Genomic DNA, 16,729 nt, shown 5'->3' on the forward strand with positions numbered 1-16,729 from the left:
TGTTTCTATGCGTTTGGGCTTTTCGTCAACACGTAAACGGCGTAGCGATTCACCGAAAACGGAGATTATTTAAAACTCCTTTTTTGCGTTTACGTGTGGACGAGGATTACAGAGTTCGTCACGCAACGTCAAAGGTATGTGCCTCTTTTCACGTCACGCTGTGCGCCACGTTATTGTTTACATGAGATGATTGCAGAATGGCAGATAGAGACAAAATACTGTTAATCTGACTATCTTCAGGTTTTACACGCTTACATATACACGCAGTTACTGTCCCTCCATTTAGAAAGGCAGAGGCGTCACGGTGTGATTATTTTATGTGTAGTTGTTTTTTTCCTGTGTAATAATATTCAACATTGCTATCAATACATTTTTCAAAAAATGCCTCTCTGTGCAAAATGGGTTTAAACACATAAACAGCTGTGGGATACTGTTAGTCCGTGATTTGAACAGGGGGAACAAATTACGGCAGGATCAGCCTGATATTATTTGTATCCCACTGTAACTTTACTGCATAAAGAGCTAACATGTCCAAAATGTCAGGAGTAGTTAGTTATTACAAGAAGTGTTTCTGAACTAAAAATCAAGAATGTGGGATACTGTTTGTCCGTGATTTGGAGAGCCCAGCGCGTGCTCCCGACGCAGGGAAACTAATTTTGCAGGGGAGACCTACCTTGGCACTTGTGCAGGTGAAGCCAAAGGGAAGATATGCTTCACCATATTTTCCTGTCTTTGGCCTGGAAGGAAGTTGGTTTGGAAACATATTTGGCGATGCTTCATATCCTGCTTTGCGTTTGTGTGGGAGCCCCGTCAAAAACCTGTCCACAGTGTCCAAGCGCTCTTTTTTTTTTCTTTTCATACCGCGCCCCCCCTGCAATGGCTCTGCGCCCCCTCTAGGGGGCGGGCCCCACACTTTGGGAACCTCTGTCCTGGTGGATATCAGGCCCATGTAGAGCAAAATTGAGTATTTTGGTCAAAATAACCAAAAATGTGATGTCCACATATGTGGACGGCAGGTCCTAGGAGGTTAAAGTGGGGAAGAAATTCTGACTTTGAGAATCTTTTAAATTAACAATTAATTCAACAGAGGTACATTTAATTGATTCCAGAAGTGTCACAATTAGTCAAACAGCGACCACCTGACTACAATTGATGTGTATTCACACTGAAAACTGTAAAGTTGCTATGTTGGTCATTTTAAACCACTTCAAAGTCACCTTAAATCTCAATTGTAAATTTTAGACTGTTATTAACCCTTTTACCTCAAAGTGTATATTTACTCCCCTTACCTCAGTCTCAAAGTGTATATATATTTATTCTTCTTTTTCTTACTCTTCCTATATTTAATGTTGTTCTTTTGAAATGTATGGAACTGGAGCCTCGTCATCTCGTCTCTCTATATACTGAACTGTATATAGCAGAGATGACAATAAAGTTTACTTTGACTTTGACTTGACATGTAGTAAAAAATTGTGTCTCGGAGGTCCAGTCTCTGGTTCATCAGTATTCCTGCTACAATTGACTCCAAGCAACTCACAGAAGTCAAGAGATGGCTACAAAAAGATTTCCAGTTCACTGGACATCCCACAGAGTTCAGTTAAATCCATCTTTAAGAAATGGAAGAAATATAGCACTTGGTCTAAATCTGCCTAGATCTGGCCATCCTCACAAACTGAATAAGAGAGGCCACCAATACACCTGTGACACACTGAAAGAGCTTCAGTGGATCTGATGGGAGAGAGTGTACATATTAGAACTGTCTGCCCGGATGGGAGAGTGACAAAGAGAAAACTGAAAAAAACTTGCATGAAATCTTGCCTGGAATTCATTCAAAGGGATGTCGGAGACTCTGAAGTTAACTGGAAGAGGGTTCTTTGGTCTGATCCTGGAGGATACTCTATATCCACAGGGGAACTACGACTGGAGAGAAGATATATTTTCTAGCCTGGTTCTCAATCCAATCAGGAAGTTGTGGCTGCACTTCAAAGGTGTGCCCGATCCCTGAGCAACATAGCAACACAGACTCTTAGCAATCTTTCCTATTTTTTGTATTTATACTATCTTTCTATATACAACTTGATACTGATTTGCTTTTTATTTCTTTAAAGACCAGGCGCATTAGAGCCCAACTGTCCAGATGTTGAATTAGTGTCTTAAAGTGGTCTATATACATTAGAATTTTGTGATGTAAATATCACAAAACAGTGCATTAAGATCATACTTCTGCAAAGGCTGCCAGACAAAAGAGGCTAAGAAGAAGAAAAAAATGTGAAATGTATCACATCAATGACATGTGGCACATAAAGACTTGAGAACAGATTTATTTTTAATAGTTTTTCTGAACACATGGAATTATCTTGTATGTCTAATATTAGCAACATACAGAAGTTAATATAATTTTTTATCATATTACAGTGGTCTGATAAAAACACTTAACACAAAAATTATCAAATTAATTTTAGAGGGAACGTATTTTCCTAACATAATACTGCTGCCTGTGAAAAACGTGAAGATTTGGAAAAACAATTTATTTCTCAAGTGTGGTGCTCCTGGTTTACTGAAATATAATAAAGCACAGAAAGCAACTTGAATCTTTTCTTTACAAACTGCAACATATGGGAAGGAAGAGGAGCAAGAGAAGAACAAACATAGGTGGTTTTCAGAGCTGTTCACACTAACTCACTGTCACAGTGGCTGGGCCACTAGAACAGAAACGTTTATACACTACAGCATCAGCTTACATTGTGGACCACATACAGTTCACTTTGATCTCAAATGACAAGATCAGGGAAACTCCACCAGTGTTTTTACTTTTTTACTGTGGAATGTAAAAACATTCTCTCTATTACTTAATTACTTTTGTGTAGAATGAATGGCAATGAGGGATATTTTTGTTAATAGGAACAGCTGTTTACCTGATGAAAGAGTTAATAGTTACAAATCTAAGCACTCTTTCACATTTTCCAAAGCTACACCGGAATCTTTCCCAGGCCAATTCTGGTCCACGGGCCTTGTGTTTATAACCCACTGTCCTACTATGCCAACTCACGAGGACTGCAGTGAGACGTTTGTTAACAGATTTTAAAATGAACTCAGTTACATCAGTACAAGGTGGAATCGAAATGTGCCGGCTTTGATATCAGCCTCATAAGATCCTTGTGAAGTGCCGGGTCTCTTCCTGGGGTCCCTGGAAGTCCCGTTCAGACCACTTGAACTTGTGCATTTATGTATCGAGATAGTGTTAAAATGAGAAAAAGATGAAGGTGGTGAGTGACGACTGTATTATTCAGGTCGTTTAAGCTGAATGTTCTCCCTCAGATGCCTCCAGATGATTTCTTTTTTTTCCCATGTAGGAAGAATTTATGGTGCACAACTCCATGAACGTCCAAACCCCGTGCCTGAGACTATCCAAATACAAATGGTCACAATGGGCTTTCAAGGAGTGATCCAAGCTCAGTCTCACAGTGATTTGTAAGGTTTTGCCCTTAAAAGGACAAGCAACCAAACTGAAATCAGGTATGGTTGTTTTTTATAGTTGGAGGATTAATTGCACCTTGTAATTCTCATTAGTTCACCATTCAAAAGGACACACATCAACACAACAGGAATACTACAGGGAAATACAAATAAGCTGTGATCTTCTTGTGCATAACGTACAATCATTTGATCTCGAAATTACATGACAAACTCCAAAATTGATAAAATATTAGGTGGTCAAAAAGTATGCAACCCATTGTATTAATTAAAAACAACAACAACTCCCTGATACAAAGTAGCTCTGTACTGAAAGTGACTGTATATAGATTACATAGACAGCTTCTATTATTTTAAATATCCATCATGTATGCATTTCAAGTGTTTCAGTGTTTTATTGGAATAAAAGCCTCCTTTTTATTGTGCGTTTCCTTCATAAACATAAAGTCGCCCTTCAGTTCATTTCGCCCTCTTTGCATCTAGATCAAACTGTCTCCACCTACATCCGCACACTGTGACAGCCGCTCTCCCTCCCTCTCCCAAACAATGCCTTCATTTTCCTTCCTCCTCTCCGTGTTACCCCCCCACATCATTTCCCCTACATCCTGTCCGCCCCCTTCCACCACCACCCTTTCCCACAGATCACCCTCTCCGCAAATTTGCGCATCCGCGTCCCCCTCCCTCCCCCAGTGCACGGCCTGCTGGGGAGCCACAGATGCTGTGGAGGCCAGGGTGGTGACGGAGCTCAGGGTGAGGAGCGTGCTCTGGGGTTCCACACAAGCCACGGATGTGACTGCACTAACCGGAAGAGTGGACAGCTGGATGAGCTGAGGATAGCTGGCGCTGGAGAGGTGCATCAAGGTTGGGCCCTGCTGCTGATGTGAAACTTGCACCATGCGGGGCAGTTGGAGAAACTGTCCTTGAGATACATCCTGTTCAGACTGTGGAGCAATTGGGAGCACCACCTGCTGCAGTGGAGTGAGCCCACCGCTTGCCGCTTCCTGGCTCTCCTGACTCTTTTGGTCCTTGTGGCTCTGCTGGCTAACAGACGGCTGCACAGGCTTAGTGAGTAGTGGAGTGGTCTCGAGGACCGGGGTAGTAGTGCTTATTACTGAGCAGCTCTCCTGGCTGAATGAAGGCTGCTCAGACTGGATGACTGCTGGAAGAGTCTGGAGGACCGGGGTGGGTGTGCTTATTACTTCTCCTCCGTTGGCGGCTAAGGCTTCTGCTATGAGCACCTCAGGGTGGGTCTTGGCTTTATGGGCAACAACAGAGTCCTTTTTCTCAAACTTTTTGCCACAAATGGAACAAGAGAACTGGTAGGAGGCTTCTGCATCATGCTTCTTCATGTGCCAGTTCAAGGAGGCCTTCTGGCGGCAGGTGAAGCCGCAGATTTCACACCTGTCACAAGATGGAGACAAAAAACAGCTTAAGGTCTGAACGCACACTGAGGTCAAGCTTCACTTAAGACACTGTTGCTTTAGTTGATTTTTTTCCTGAATCAGTGAACGAGGTTTTATGTATTTTAATTAAGATTAGAGTAGAATACATTCCAGTACATTCCCTCACTGACCAAATGTTGCAGAGTGAATAGGAAAAATATTTCAGACCTTCCACTGGAAAGATGTCAAATTTAAGTATAAACAAGTGTTGTTGGAACAGGGTTGGAGAACCTTTATGGAAATGTGTGCAAGACCTCGATTTCTCTTGCAGAGAATGAGTGAGAAGAAAAGTTTGTTGTACTTCTGAATTTCTGAAAAGATTTCTTTTTGGAGAATTAAGTTAAATAGGTCATTTATTTGCTGGGATGTGGACTATTGTGTGGAACAGGAAAAGCACATCATTTTTTTTGTTGAAAGGCATGGATTTTATTACCATTAAAAAATTGAGCATTTAAGATCAACATTTTGCATCAGCAAAATACGTAAAAACAAGACATATCACAATCATAATGTTTGATTGTTACTATCATTGACACACTGCCTTATAAAGAGGTCTTCCTTTTGGGGATGATTCAATAAAAAACCAAAACAGAGTTAAGCAACCTTAGTAATAATAATAATAATGGATTGGATTTCATATGGCGCTTTTCCAAAACCCAAACCCAAAGCGCTTTACAATGCCACTATTCATTCACTCTCACATTCACACACTGGTGGAGGCAGCTACAGTTGTAGCCACAGCTGCCCTGGGGCAGACTGACAGAGGCGAGGCTGCCATATCGCGCCATCGGCCCCTCTGGCCAACACCAGTAGGCGGTAGGGTAAAGTGTCTAGTAACACAGGTCTACACATTCCTTTTGTTCATTTGGCCATTTGATTAAACAAAATGTATTTTAAGTTTAAGCAATTGAACCATACTTGAAAAATTAAAAATAGTTTTTATATATTCCAATATTTGTATTTGATTTTTTTGTTTGTTTGTTTTTGGGTGGGAGGCCAAAATCTACTTGATGGATGCATAACGTTTTTAATATGAGAGACAAACCCTAATTTATATAAACCTGACCTATGACCTTTAAGGTAAAAATCATGTGTGACATTGACCGACATATCGATACTTGCGTTTATAGCAACCGATAAAAGACAATTAAAGAAGTAGAGATTAGACAAGAAACAACACCTTCAACCATGTTGTGAGTGACGTTGCATAGTTTGACCACCTGAGGGCACTATGCATCTTCCCTTATATCTTACTAAGGACTCTCAAATAACTAACAATAACAAATGTTACGAAAATCTGTTTATATCTTGTGTCTGAAAAAATACCATCCAGTACAATGGAGTTTTAAATCACCAAACATCGGTACCCTTCTCAAAACGTCTACATCAGACGGGCTCTAATGTGTAACGTTACAAAATAAAAAACGAAATAAAGTATAATTTTCCTAGAATTTTATTTACCACACTGTACCAGTGAACTTTGCACTCTGTTCCCTGCCTAGAAAAGAAAAAGGTTTTCAGGGAGCCTTAAGGAGAAATTAAAATCCTTTGGAGTGACGTTTAAACAAGTAAAAACTGTATCACTAAGATGATCAGCTGAAAAAAAGCTATCTCACTAATGATTAAATCATTATCTGATAAGAAACAATAATAATCCAGCCGCTCCCATTAGCGGGTACATTGTTTGTGAAGAGGGGTTGAAACTTTTTCATTCAACTGAAATGAGTCAGCAGTATATTCTGCATGTGTAAGACTTGTGTGCCTTGTTTATTCTAGCGAGTGCTATGACATAGATGGCTTTAAGCAAAACTGAATTCTGGTTATTCAAGTTGCATTTCTTATTTTTTCCCCACCTTCAGTAAACACTTCATGTCATTTGTCTGCCAAAAATTGTTTCCCAAAACTGCTGCTTTCTTCTTTTGTTACTGAAACTTATGTCAGACACTCAGACATGACTTTTTGTTTTTCATTTCATTCTACCTTGTTTACTTGTGTAACATTATCAGATGTATAAACTCACTGTATTGGCTTCTCTCCTGTGTGGATCATCCTGTGCACAGCCAGATTATGGGAGCTCTTGAAGGCCCGAGCACAATACTCACAGATGAAGTCCCTCTGATCTGAGAGAAACACGTGAAGAAGACAAGAACACTAAGTATGGACAAAAAAAGAATATAACTGAGTTTTAAATTAAACATCTTTTTGCTTTGTGGGTACTACATCTTTTTCCTAGTCTAATGAAAATTGTTGCCGGCATTGTGTATAAACATCTTTGTATCACCTGTGTGATGTTTAGCGTGGCGCAGCAGCTGCTTCTGCAGGCGAAACAAGCGCCCACATGAGGGGTGATCACACACGTACTTCTTTTTTAACAAGTGCTGGTATTTTATATGATGCTGAAATCAAGAGATGAGGAGAAATGAAACTCGTTAAAAGGCAAACATCACAGAGTAATCGATCCATTTCAGTTCCCCTGGTGACAGCAGACCTGTAGATAGCGTGGGTGGGCCAAGACAGTACCGCAGCCCTCTATTTCACAGCGGACGTACTGCACTGGTGGCTTTTTCCTGTGAAGATGGAAAATGAGAAATGTATAATCAATAAGGCTTTAAAAAATCCTGTCCTGTCTGGCAGCTTTTGCAATCAGAATTATGATCTAAATGCACTGTGGTGCCAAACATATTTTGGTTTTGCAAACACAGTTATACAGAATCTCTGTAGGCTCTGCTTGTTCATGTGAAACTTTTGTCTGTTTACTTATTCATTTTATATTTGTGTTACTTCAGTTATTACTTTATATGTTGTATAGTATGATGGGGTATAAGGCAGGACAGGCAGGAAAAATAATTTTTTTTACAAAGAAGGGGGAGAGGGGTATGATAAAGAAAAAAACAAACACACAGCACCTGTAACACACAAATTAGAAAATACACAGATATATAAATCAACAGTCCTCTTATAGTGTGTGTGAGAGAGAGCAAGAGTGTGTAGGAATGCCTGCGTCTTTGTCACAAATGTACTTGATAATGGTGGTGGGAAGCCACAACAATACACCCCAGGACCCACAAGCAGAAAGAGGTGGAACCAGCACAACCGCACCATCTGCAGCCCCCAAGAGTTTGAATGGGGCCACTGCAGCAGCCCCACTCACCAGCCTATGGGTAATGCACCTGCCCCCTGAGGTACCTATCTGTGTGGTGGTATGTTATGAACTGTAATGACTAGAGTAATTAAAAAGGACGCTCTTTTAAAAAAAATAACAACAACAACAACAAAAAGCACTAGGGAGTTATAACGAACACTTTACCTTCGTTTTGGCTGCCGAGGGGATCGATCATCTCGTTTACCTCGTCTATAGTGAAAAAAAGAAGAAGAGAGATTTAGATTTAAAACAGATTTCAGATTTGGCTTTAAATGAATTCAGGTTTCTATGATAAAAATCAGTAATGAGTTTTACTGATAAGAATCCCATTCTTGAGGTGTTTAACTTTCATGAACATGAGAATTAGAGAGACAAAACAAAAACCTACAACATGAATCACTGTGGAAAGAATGTGTTCCACAGGCATGGTCACTGAAACTACATCAGTGGGCTTTCTTCAACCCCTTAACATCTACATCAATTATGAGTTAGTTATATTAGTCAAGGCAGTTTATTTCAATAGCACAATTAAAACAACTTCAGTTGAACAAAGTGCATAATATACTCAAAATATGCACTACACACACTCACTATATCAATAATAAATATACAATAAAATACACAATAAAATATAAACCTTGTGAATTGGGGGAAAAATACATTGAAGGTTCATGTGTTATTGTGTAATATGTTTTATTAAAAAAAAAAGTACATTTCTCGACCTGTTAAAAGCAATACTGTAGGGACTCCCCCCTAAAAAAAATTTGAAAACCAAGTAAGCTGTTGCTATATTGTTAATTAATCTCAACTAATCCCTCTTTTAGTCAGCCTCAATAACAATGCACATGCTTCTAAAAAACAATCAACCTGCGTGCGTGATATGATTTGAATTGGTTTTAGCTTAAATTGGTTTTAAATCCAATCCAGAAAATTAAGCTAAATGTGAAACACACACTTAAAACAGGTTGCTTCCCCAAACAGCTGACGCAAAACAGGCTACAGCTCATTACCCTATGGGCTATTAAATAAGCAAAACTGAGAATAATTCTATAAAAGCTGTACAATCTAAAACAACAAAACTGTCTGACACTCAAATTCGTAATGTGGGATGACCCCCAGACCCCCACTAACTGTGCAGTTATACTGCTGAGACTTGTGGGAAAAGCTAAAGAGTGTTCATTTCAATTCGATCACACAGCCTCACACAAAAAGGCATGTGTTTGGGTTTTTAATTTAAAAAACAAATAAAAACAAAAATAAAGCATACGAATAAAAAAGCTTGTTCCCACTCATGTCTGGGCTAACTGATGTGACAGAAATCAGGGTGTTTTATTTGTCTTTACTGGCCTTTTGATAAGCAAAATTGCAATACCTTAGGAAGTGAACCACAGCTGATAAATGCTTTTAATTTTTCCTTTCCTTTCTTTTTCTGGGGGGGGGACCATTGACTAAAACCTCCCCAACAAGGTGCCAAAAATTCTCACACAGGCAAAAAAACCCCTCTATTATCTTTCAGTTTACTATCAGTACATCTCCTACTTACTTCCTGACTGGCTCGGGATCAGTGCCAATGACTCCATCTTGACCCTGAGCTACATTCCTGGTGGTTTCTTCTTTTTTAATGCCACAATCTTCTTCCTCCTTCTCTGACTCTTCTTTCTTTAATTCTTTGTGTTGTGATGTTGTGTGGCGCTTTGATTTATTCCTAAACAGAGGGGAACAATAAAGAAGAAAGAGCACAATTTCCACTAATGTGCTTAATCTGATGTGAAGTAAATTGCATGGTCGGTGCTCAGGCAGCATAATGGACATACGTCTTTGTCTCAGTTTTGACAAGGTCATTTTGATCATCCCTTAATGCAAGGTCCTCCTTGAGAGCCACGTCTGGATCTGCAACGCTAATAGGGACATTAACACCACACTGGACATGTTGAATTTCACAGTACCGGTGGTAACATCCTCCCACGTTCCCTCTGACGTGCTTTTGATAAGTTATCACTCACCTGCCATCGCTTTCTTTCACAGAACCAGTGTACTTCACTGAAAAAAAAAACATGCACGTCTTTCAGTTCATTTGAGTTGCTTGCACTTTCATTTCAAGATATGCACACAGTTCAACAAGTGCACAACAAAAAGGATGCAAGGGGTCTTTCTCTTACCACATGAAAACGCCCCTGATTCTGCTTTGGGCTTGCATGTTGCTGCTGATAATGTGTGTGAGGCCCTGGTTGAAGGTTTCCTCCCACCTTTTCTAGTTTTGGGAAGCTTTGGTCCAAGTGTTTTTGTGGCTGCTGGGGAAATAAATGTGATAATGGGTTAATAACACACTTGTTAAGTGGTAAAAGGGAAAATAACTGCTTGTAGATGAACGAGATTCATATATGTGCATTACCCCGACTGGTTGTAGGTTTCTTTATTGCACTTCTGCAAGAAAGAAAGTTATAAGAATCAACACATTTATAGGTTTAGTTTGATTGTTTAGTTTTTTTTTCGTATGTGGTAAATATACAGCTTTAAGAAATCCCACTGGAATAACACTTTCGAGAATTAAAACCCACGTTGTCCCCGCTGAGTTGTAAACAAACTTGTTGCCAAGAATGTTTCTAGCTTCTTCAAATAGTTTCGTCCATCAAAGTAGCGGCGCACGCACTTACTGCATGACAGGTGTGTTTCTGGTGCGTGATCCTGCAGGTCGACTGCGTGCGTCGCGTGGACTGGTCGCTTTTTTCTTGCAAGCGATATTTCTGGACTCGCAGGTCGAACCTGCTCCAGCTCCCCTTGGTCGTAACACACGCACAGAGCCTGAGGTGACGGAACGACTCTCATCGGAGTCCGGGGAGGAAAAGGCTGTTTTCGTCCGCCTTTTACTTCCGGCTCTACCGCAGGAGCGCTCAGTCGAGTCCGCGGATGCTTTCGAGGCCGCTGTCGAGTCTGCGGGCGTCCGAGTTTTAGGACCCGTGTCTGAAACCTCGTCTTTCCCAGACTCCATTTCGCTCGTACAGTTATACGCCTTACCGACTTTAGTTATTACTTAAGCCTAGTTACTTATGAGCATTCACAATGAAGGCCCAATGTACAAGGCCAGAGCCGGCTCAAGATATGTTAGCTTGGCCAACGGCCTTTTTTTTTTTTTTTTGCCACTGCATAAATAGCAAAATAGCCTGTTTAAAATAGATATGTTTAATGACGCATATTATTTTAGATATATGAAGTATTATTTAGGTCTTAAAGCTATAGCATACCTCTTATTTGTTTGACCGGGAGTACCCTCGAATGAGGTACGTCTCCTTTAAGAGCAACAGTGGCAGACAAGCCAGTATGTCAATGTTATTTTTGGACTGACCGGCTTCCATACTGATGAGGGCGTACGTGTATGGGAAATGTAGTTGTGGAAAATCGCAGCTTGGGTTATGTAACAACAACAACACAAAAGTTAACCATATATTGTAATCTATTTTTATGAATATTTTATAACTCATTGTCTTTTATTATTTGGCTTACAGTGTGTATTCCCAAATAACGAAATAATAGTTATATTTAAAAAAAATACATCAAAAAGTTATTTTTTTATTCTTATTTTTATAGCATGTATACATTTTATGAAAAAAATAGCTGTTCCTTTTATTTAAAGTGGCTTTAGCTGACCCTAAGCAATGAACAAGTAGCTTTCTCATATTACACAGTTTGTATGCAAAATCTGATAAAGGTAGGTGTGTTTGTCATGCACTGATCATAATTCATGATATCTCCTGCATGGCAGATTAAATGATAAGGAAAGTACCCGCTCCACAAACAAATAGATGAGAAATGTGTTATTATTAGCTGTAGCACAGACATGTGAGAGGTGTAGATGGCTGGGAAAATGGAAAAATGTTCCTTGTTTTGTTACAACTGTCCTTTGTTTTAGTCAGTTCCCATAATTGGCTTGGCTACGTAGCAACTAACTACAAAAAATGTGAAGGTGCTCTTGTTTAACAGGTTTGAAGACAGAGGAGCACTCGACTGCAGTCAGCGGATGAAACTTGGCACAGGAGAAACATTTTTTTATTTCATAACTTTCGAACACACCTGTTTCATATGAACTTTGTAACAACCCAAAAATCACTTAGATATCTAATAACATGCATAAAGTGGGTTATTATACACAGATTATCCATAACATCATCTACGTAGTACCATGTTCGGTAAAAAGAACTCTGAGCCTTTAAAGCATGGACACAACATGTTTAGGGGTGTCCTTTAGAGCTACCACTGGGATGTTGGCAGTGGATGCCTTGGGTTGTTCAAAATGTGGTAATAGCGAAAATGTATGTTAGAGTTGAAAGAACAGAAGTATGAACAGAAGTACACAACAATAAAACTGCACATCAGTGACAAATTTCAATCCTGTCTGTGTGGACAAATGGGAGCAGTAGTGCTCATGGAATCGGACCTATGCTGTGGTTTTTTCACACAGTACATGTGAACCAGCCCATCATTGAGGGAGCTGCTCAGTTTTTACTCGGTGTCCTATACAGGTTGTGATGTGATCTCTAACAAGGCATGTGCCTTATTTAACACTGCCCTGGTTATAGCGCAGTTTTAATCACTTCTTTTCTGTTATCCTTTTAGAAGCAGCTGCCCTAGCAGACTATTCCAAAGAAGATAGCTGATGCAAAGTGCAACACAGCCAGAAAGGTTTAGCAGATAATCTGCTTGACATTTCATTTGTTAAGAGTGGATCAGAGAGTTATTCACTTCACCTATTTTAATATTGTGTACTCAATTTGACAGTGACTAAATATGTGCAATTTTTAGTGAAATATAAATCTGTAAAAACTGAGACATTAAGTATTAAACCCAGCCTACATTACTTCTACAATAACTGCAACTTATAGGACAATTATATCTGATCATAAGTTGTTAATCCAGCTCTCATCTACAGTGTGTCTTTTGTTCTGCCTCCCTTCCCTCACCCCCAACAAGTCGGGGCAGATAGCTGCCCCTCCCTGAGCCTCGTTCTGACAGAAGTTTCTCTAGGCTAAAAGGGAGTTTTTCCTTCTCACCCTCTCTGTGCCTGCTCACAGGGGATTGTTTGATTGTTGATGGTTTTCAATATACAATACAAAGAACCTTGTATTTTTAATGTTTTTCTCTTGTTCTCATGGATGTTTTTTTGTTTTATTTCATATAGTGCATATTTTATGTGCTGCATAGCTTTCATTTTATGTGTTTCGCCTTCTTCAAAGTACTTTGTATACTAAATCTTAACAAGAAACAAATTGACACAATTGTTACCTTTCATCTGCTCAGAGCTCTGTTTAAAATGTGGCTGCACACACAAGAGCACTGGTAAATAACTGGCTGTTAAATTTGGAAATTAGATACTCTCATTAAAAAAAATTATAACAGAACATAGTGTTTCTTTTGTTACTAACTTACAACAAAACAGGTGTGGTATAAAACACTATCAGTTATCAGCCATGAGCTTTACTCCATTTATCTGTGTTGGGTGTGTCTAAACAGTGTTAATGGAATTCATGGGAATTTTTCATGCTGCAGCCAGACATCCGCGTCATAATGAGCACGTACAGAATGAAATGTTGTTGAACAGGACTGCGTTATCACAGATCATCAGAAAAGATGAGGGAGCATTTTTAGTTACAGTCTTGCAAGAAGTCCATCATGTTTTGTCATTTTTTCACTGAAAAATAATTGTTCAGATGACAAAGTCAATGAAGTTTACTTATTAGAAATAAAACATTTTCACTGGTTATGTGTTCCTTCTTTGTAAACCACTTCCTTAAATGTACAGTCACACACAGTAGTCATTGATTTGCTTACCTATTTACATCGTAACGGCTGTGAGATGCCACACTGACAGGTGAATGCAGCAGGAACAACTGGTTTCAGAAAGTGACTCAACATACCTCATCTTCTCATCTATTTTAAAAAAAAAAAAAATCTCATTTACGCTTGATGGTGAACTGAAGATTTGCACTAGATTAAGTAACATTGATGTCGAAAGGTGAGTATGATTTCTAGATTTTATGACTCACAAACTTGGGTCCTCCCAACTTGCCAAATTTGAAGTTCTTCCTCTGTCAGTTTCACATTGGTTCAGAAATGTGTACAAGTTAGATCTGGCCACTATTAAACTCTTAATTATACATCTTTTTAGGACTGTGATTCTCTAGAAGCAGAAGGAAAGGGGGTGGGGTGGGGGGGGGGGGGTGAGTGTGCATCTATCTGTATATATATATATATACATATATATATATATATATACATATATATATACATATATATATATTGGCATAGAACACAGTAAAATAACTTTGCACATGATATAGAAGATTCTTGTGATGGAATAAGGCGTTTCACTACAAATGCCAGTGGAAAAATGAACTGAATTTGTTTCCTCTTTGTGTTTGCAGTAGTATCAGTTGTACATCCTCATGCTAGGATAAGCATCAGCTGCCACCATGAACTATGCACTGTTTCTAAACCTGCTGGCAGGTGAGTCTAAACACAGCTTTCAGTTTTTCCATTAACCATATAAAAATAGCACACCAGACATCAGATCTGTTTATCAGCATCAAGAAAGTATGCTGGTACCCACCAGGCAACTGAAGCTGAACACTTCTTTTTTCTATTGGTAGAATATTATGGGCTTCATTGTAGTTATGTTAGCAAGCAAACATAACTACTACATCAATACTGAAAACTGGTGAACAATTATGTAAAATCCCCATAGAAGGTTTAGTTCAAAGATGGCAATGCACGCATCGGAGGTTTGCTATTTATTTTACCCACTAACGAATATGAATGAATTCATACCTTTGCTGAATAGGTAACTGTAAAAAGTTGTTTTCCTTTGATGTTGTAATGTTTAGCACTTTAATGTACTTATTTTTATTCATATGACTGATAGTACGATGTAAAATCAAAAACTTACAAAGAGAACAAAAAGTACAATTTAGCCAAAGTCTCCTTTACAGCAGTCTTCTTGTGTATCCTTGTCATTGTCATGTGGAACCCAAATTTGAGATCAACAAACATCATATACAGTGACAATGTGACCTAAATTTCATGTTGGGGAAAATTGTGTCACCACTTATCTCATCACCTCAGAGTTCAGGTCAAGAGTATGATCACGAACTTCTGGGTGTCTTCACTGGAAGTGCAGAGAAGGGCTTTTAGAAATACCAATGTGCTGACAAAACCTTAATTCTTAAAAATGTATCAAATACATCTGTAAGTTATGATTACCTGTCTCACCTGTTCACTTTTATTTTAAGTTTAATTAATTTGCCAAAAGGAAAATACTCAATAGAAAACCACGAATAAGACTTGAAATATTTAGCTCCTCTGGGATTTGTCCTCTTTGCAAAATGAAATAGAATAGAATACATCTTTATTGTTACTGTTACAAGAACAAACACAAACACAGTTTGGCATCTCTCCATTGCCAGTATGTACATTTACATTCAGATTCTTTTAGAACAGGAGAAGAAGCTAAATCTAGTGTGCATTACAAACACACAAAAGCAAAAGCAACAGGTGGACTCAAAGTGGTGCAGTGCTGCTCAAAGAATTGACTTTGAATCAGGTACAGTATTTGATTTTTCTGGTCAGAGTTGCAAAGTAACAGTAGCCAACAAGATTTGCTAGCTGCTGTTACTTTCCAACATTGTAACACTAATATAGGGGGGTATGTATAAAACTGATTTTCTGATGTTAAAATACAAATAAAAGTATTAAACCAACATTTGTGCTACACTAAGAAAATATTTATGCCTAAAATGCTGACTTTAAGTTATTTGAGTACATGTAAAATATACATCTTTTTTTGTTTTGTTTAATTGGTGAACCTAAAATTGCCCACAGTTAATGTGAGAGTGCAAATGGTTTGTCATTCTGTGTTAGCCCTCAGTTAGGCTGGCAGCCTCTCCAGGGTGTATCCTACCTCTGGCCCCAAGGTTAAAAGGAAGAGAATAGATGGATGTAAAATGTTAAAATTTTAAACCTATCTGGTTAAGTGAAGTTCACTTGATTGGTATATGTTCAGATTATACCAAGCAAAAGATCCTTAATGCATAATTATTTAAATAAGTAAACCTTTGATTTGATATTTTCAGCTGCATTTTACTCAAAATTATTGTTTCAGGTTTATGAGGGCAAAGAACCATTTTTTTCAGTGCACTGAGATACATATACTCCCATCACAGCAAAAATTATACAGGTTTAAATTTTTGCTATTACTTGTAGCATGTTATACTATATTAGGGTAATGTAAAACTGTTTGGTTTTCATCTCTTCCACAGCTTTGTACTTAATTCACTTTAAGGACAAATCGATAACTGAGGTTTTTGCAGATGAACAACACCTGCCAAACAGTGATCATTCATCCACACCAAAACCAAGGATTTCACCAACAGAAGCAAATACATTTACTCCAACAAGCACTCCGACAACCAGCTCCAACAGAACAGAGGAAATTCAAGCAGAAAACAGAACATCAGAACGAATGCAGAAAATAAATTCAACATCAAAAAATGAAATTCAAAATCTAACCACTGCTAATTTTACACACATGACTGATCTTCATGAACGTACCCAAATCAGCCCATCACCAAATGCAACCATAAGCCAAGCACTATCAGAACATAAAATTCTAACATTGACAACC

The 16,729-nt window shown here is 38.7% G+C and overlaps 1 protein-coding gene across 2 annotated transcripts; it reads right to left on the reverse strand.

The window, feature by feature from the left end:
* Positions 1–2,305: 2,305 nt before the first annotated feature.
* LOC102081064 (E3 ubiquitin-protein ligase ZFP91) lies at positions 2,306–11,359 on the reverse strand. 2 transcript variants are annotated; one of them, XM_013274483.3, is made up of 11 exons: positions 10,713–11,359; positions 10,451–10,482; positions 10,218–10,346; positions 10,062–10,098; positions 9,873–9,956; positions 9,602–9,763; positions 8,224–8,268; positions 7,405–7,483; positions 7,198–7,312; positions 6,937–7,036; positions 2,306–4,875 (listed from the first exon to the last, which is right to left on the reverse strand). In XM_013274483.3, the coding sequence occupies exons 1-11, from the start codon at positions 11,045–11,047 to the stop codon at positions 3,954–3,956; spliced, it is 2,040 nt and encodes a 679-aa protein (XP_013129937.1). In that variant the 5' UTR covers positions 11,048–11,359; the 3' UTR covers positions 2,306–3,953. The 2 variants fall into 2 exon arrangements, with proteins under 2 accessions (XP_013129937.1, XP_013129936.1); XM_013274482.3 differs by having other exon boundaries at positions 10,218–10,349.
* Positions 11,360–16,729: the final 5,370 nt, after the last annotated feature.

This window comes from Oreochromis niloticus, linkage group LG3 (assembly GCF_001858045.2).
Source record: "Oreochromis niloticus isolate F11D_XX linkage group LG3, O_niloticus_UMD_NMBU, whole genome shotgun sequence".
NCBI classification, from domain to species: domain Eukaryota; kingdom Metazoa; phylum Chordata; class Actinopteri; order Cichliformes; family Cichlidae; genus Oreochromis; species Oreochromis niloticus.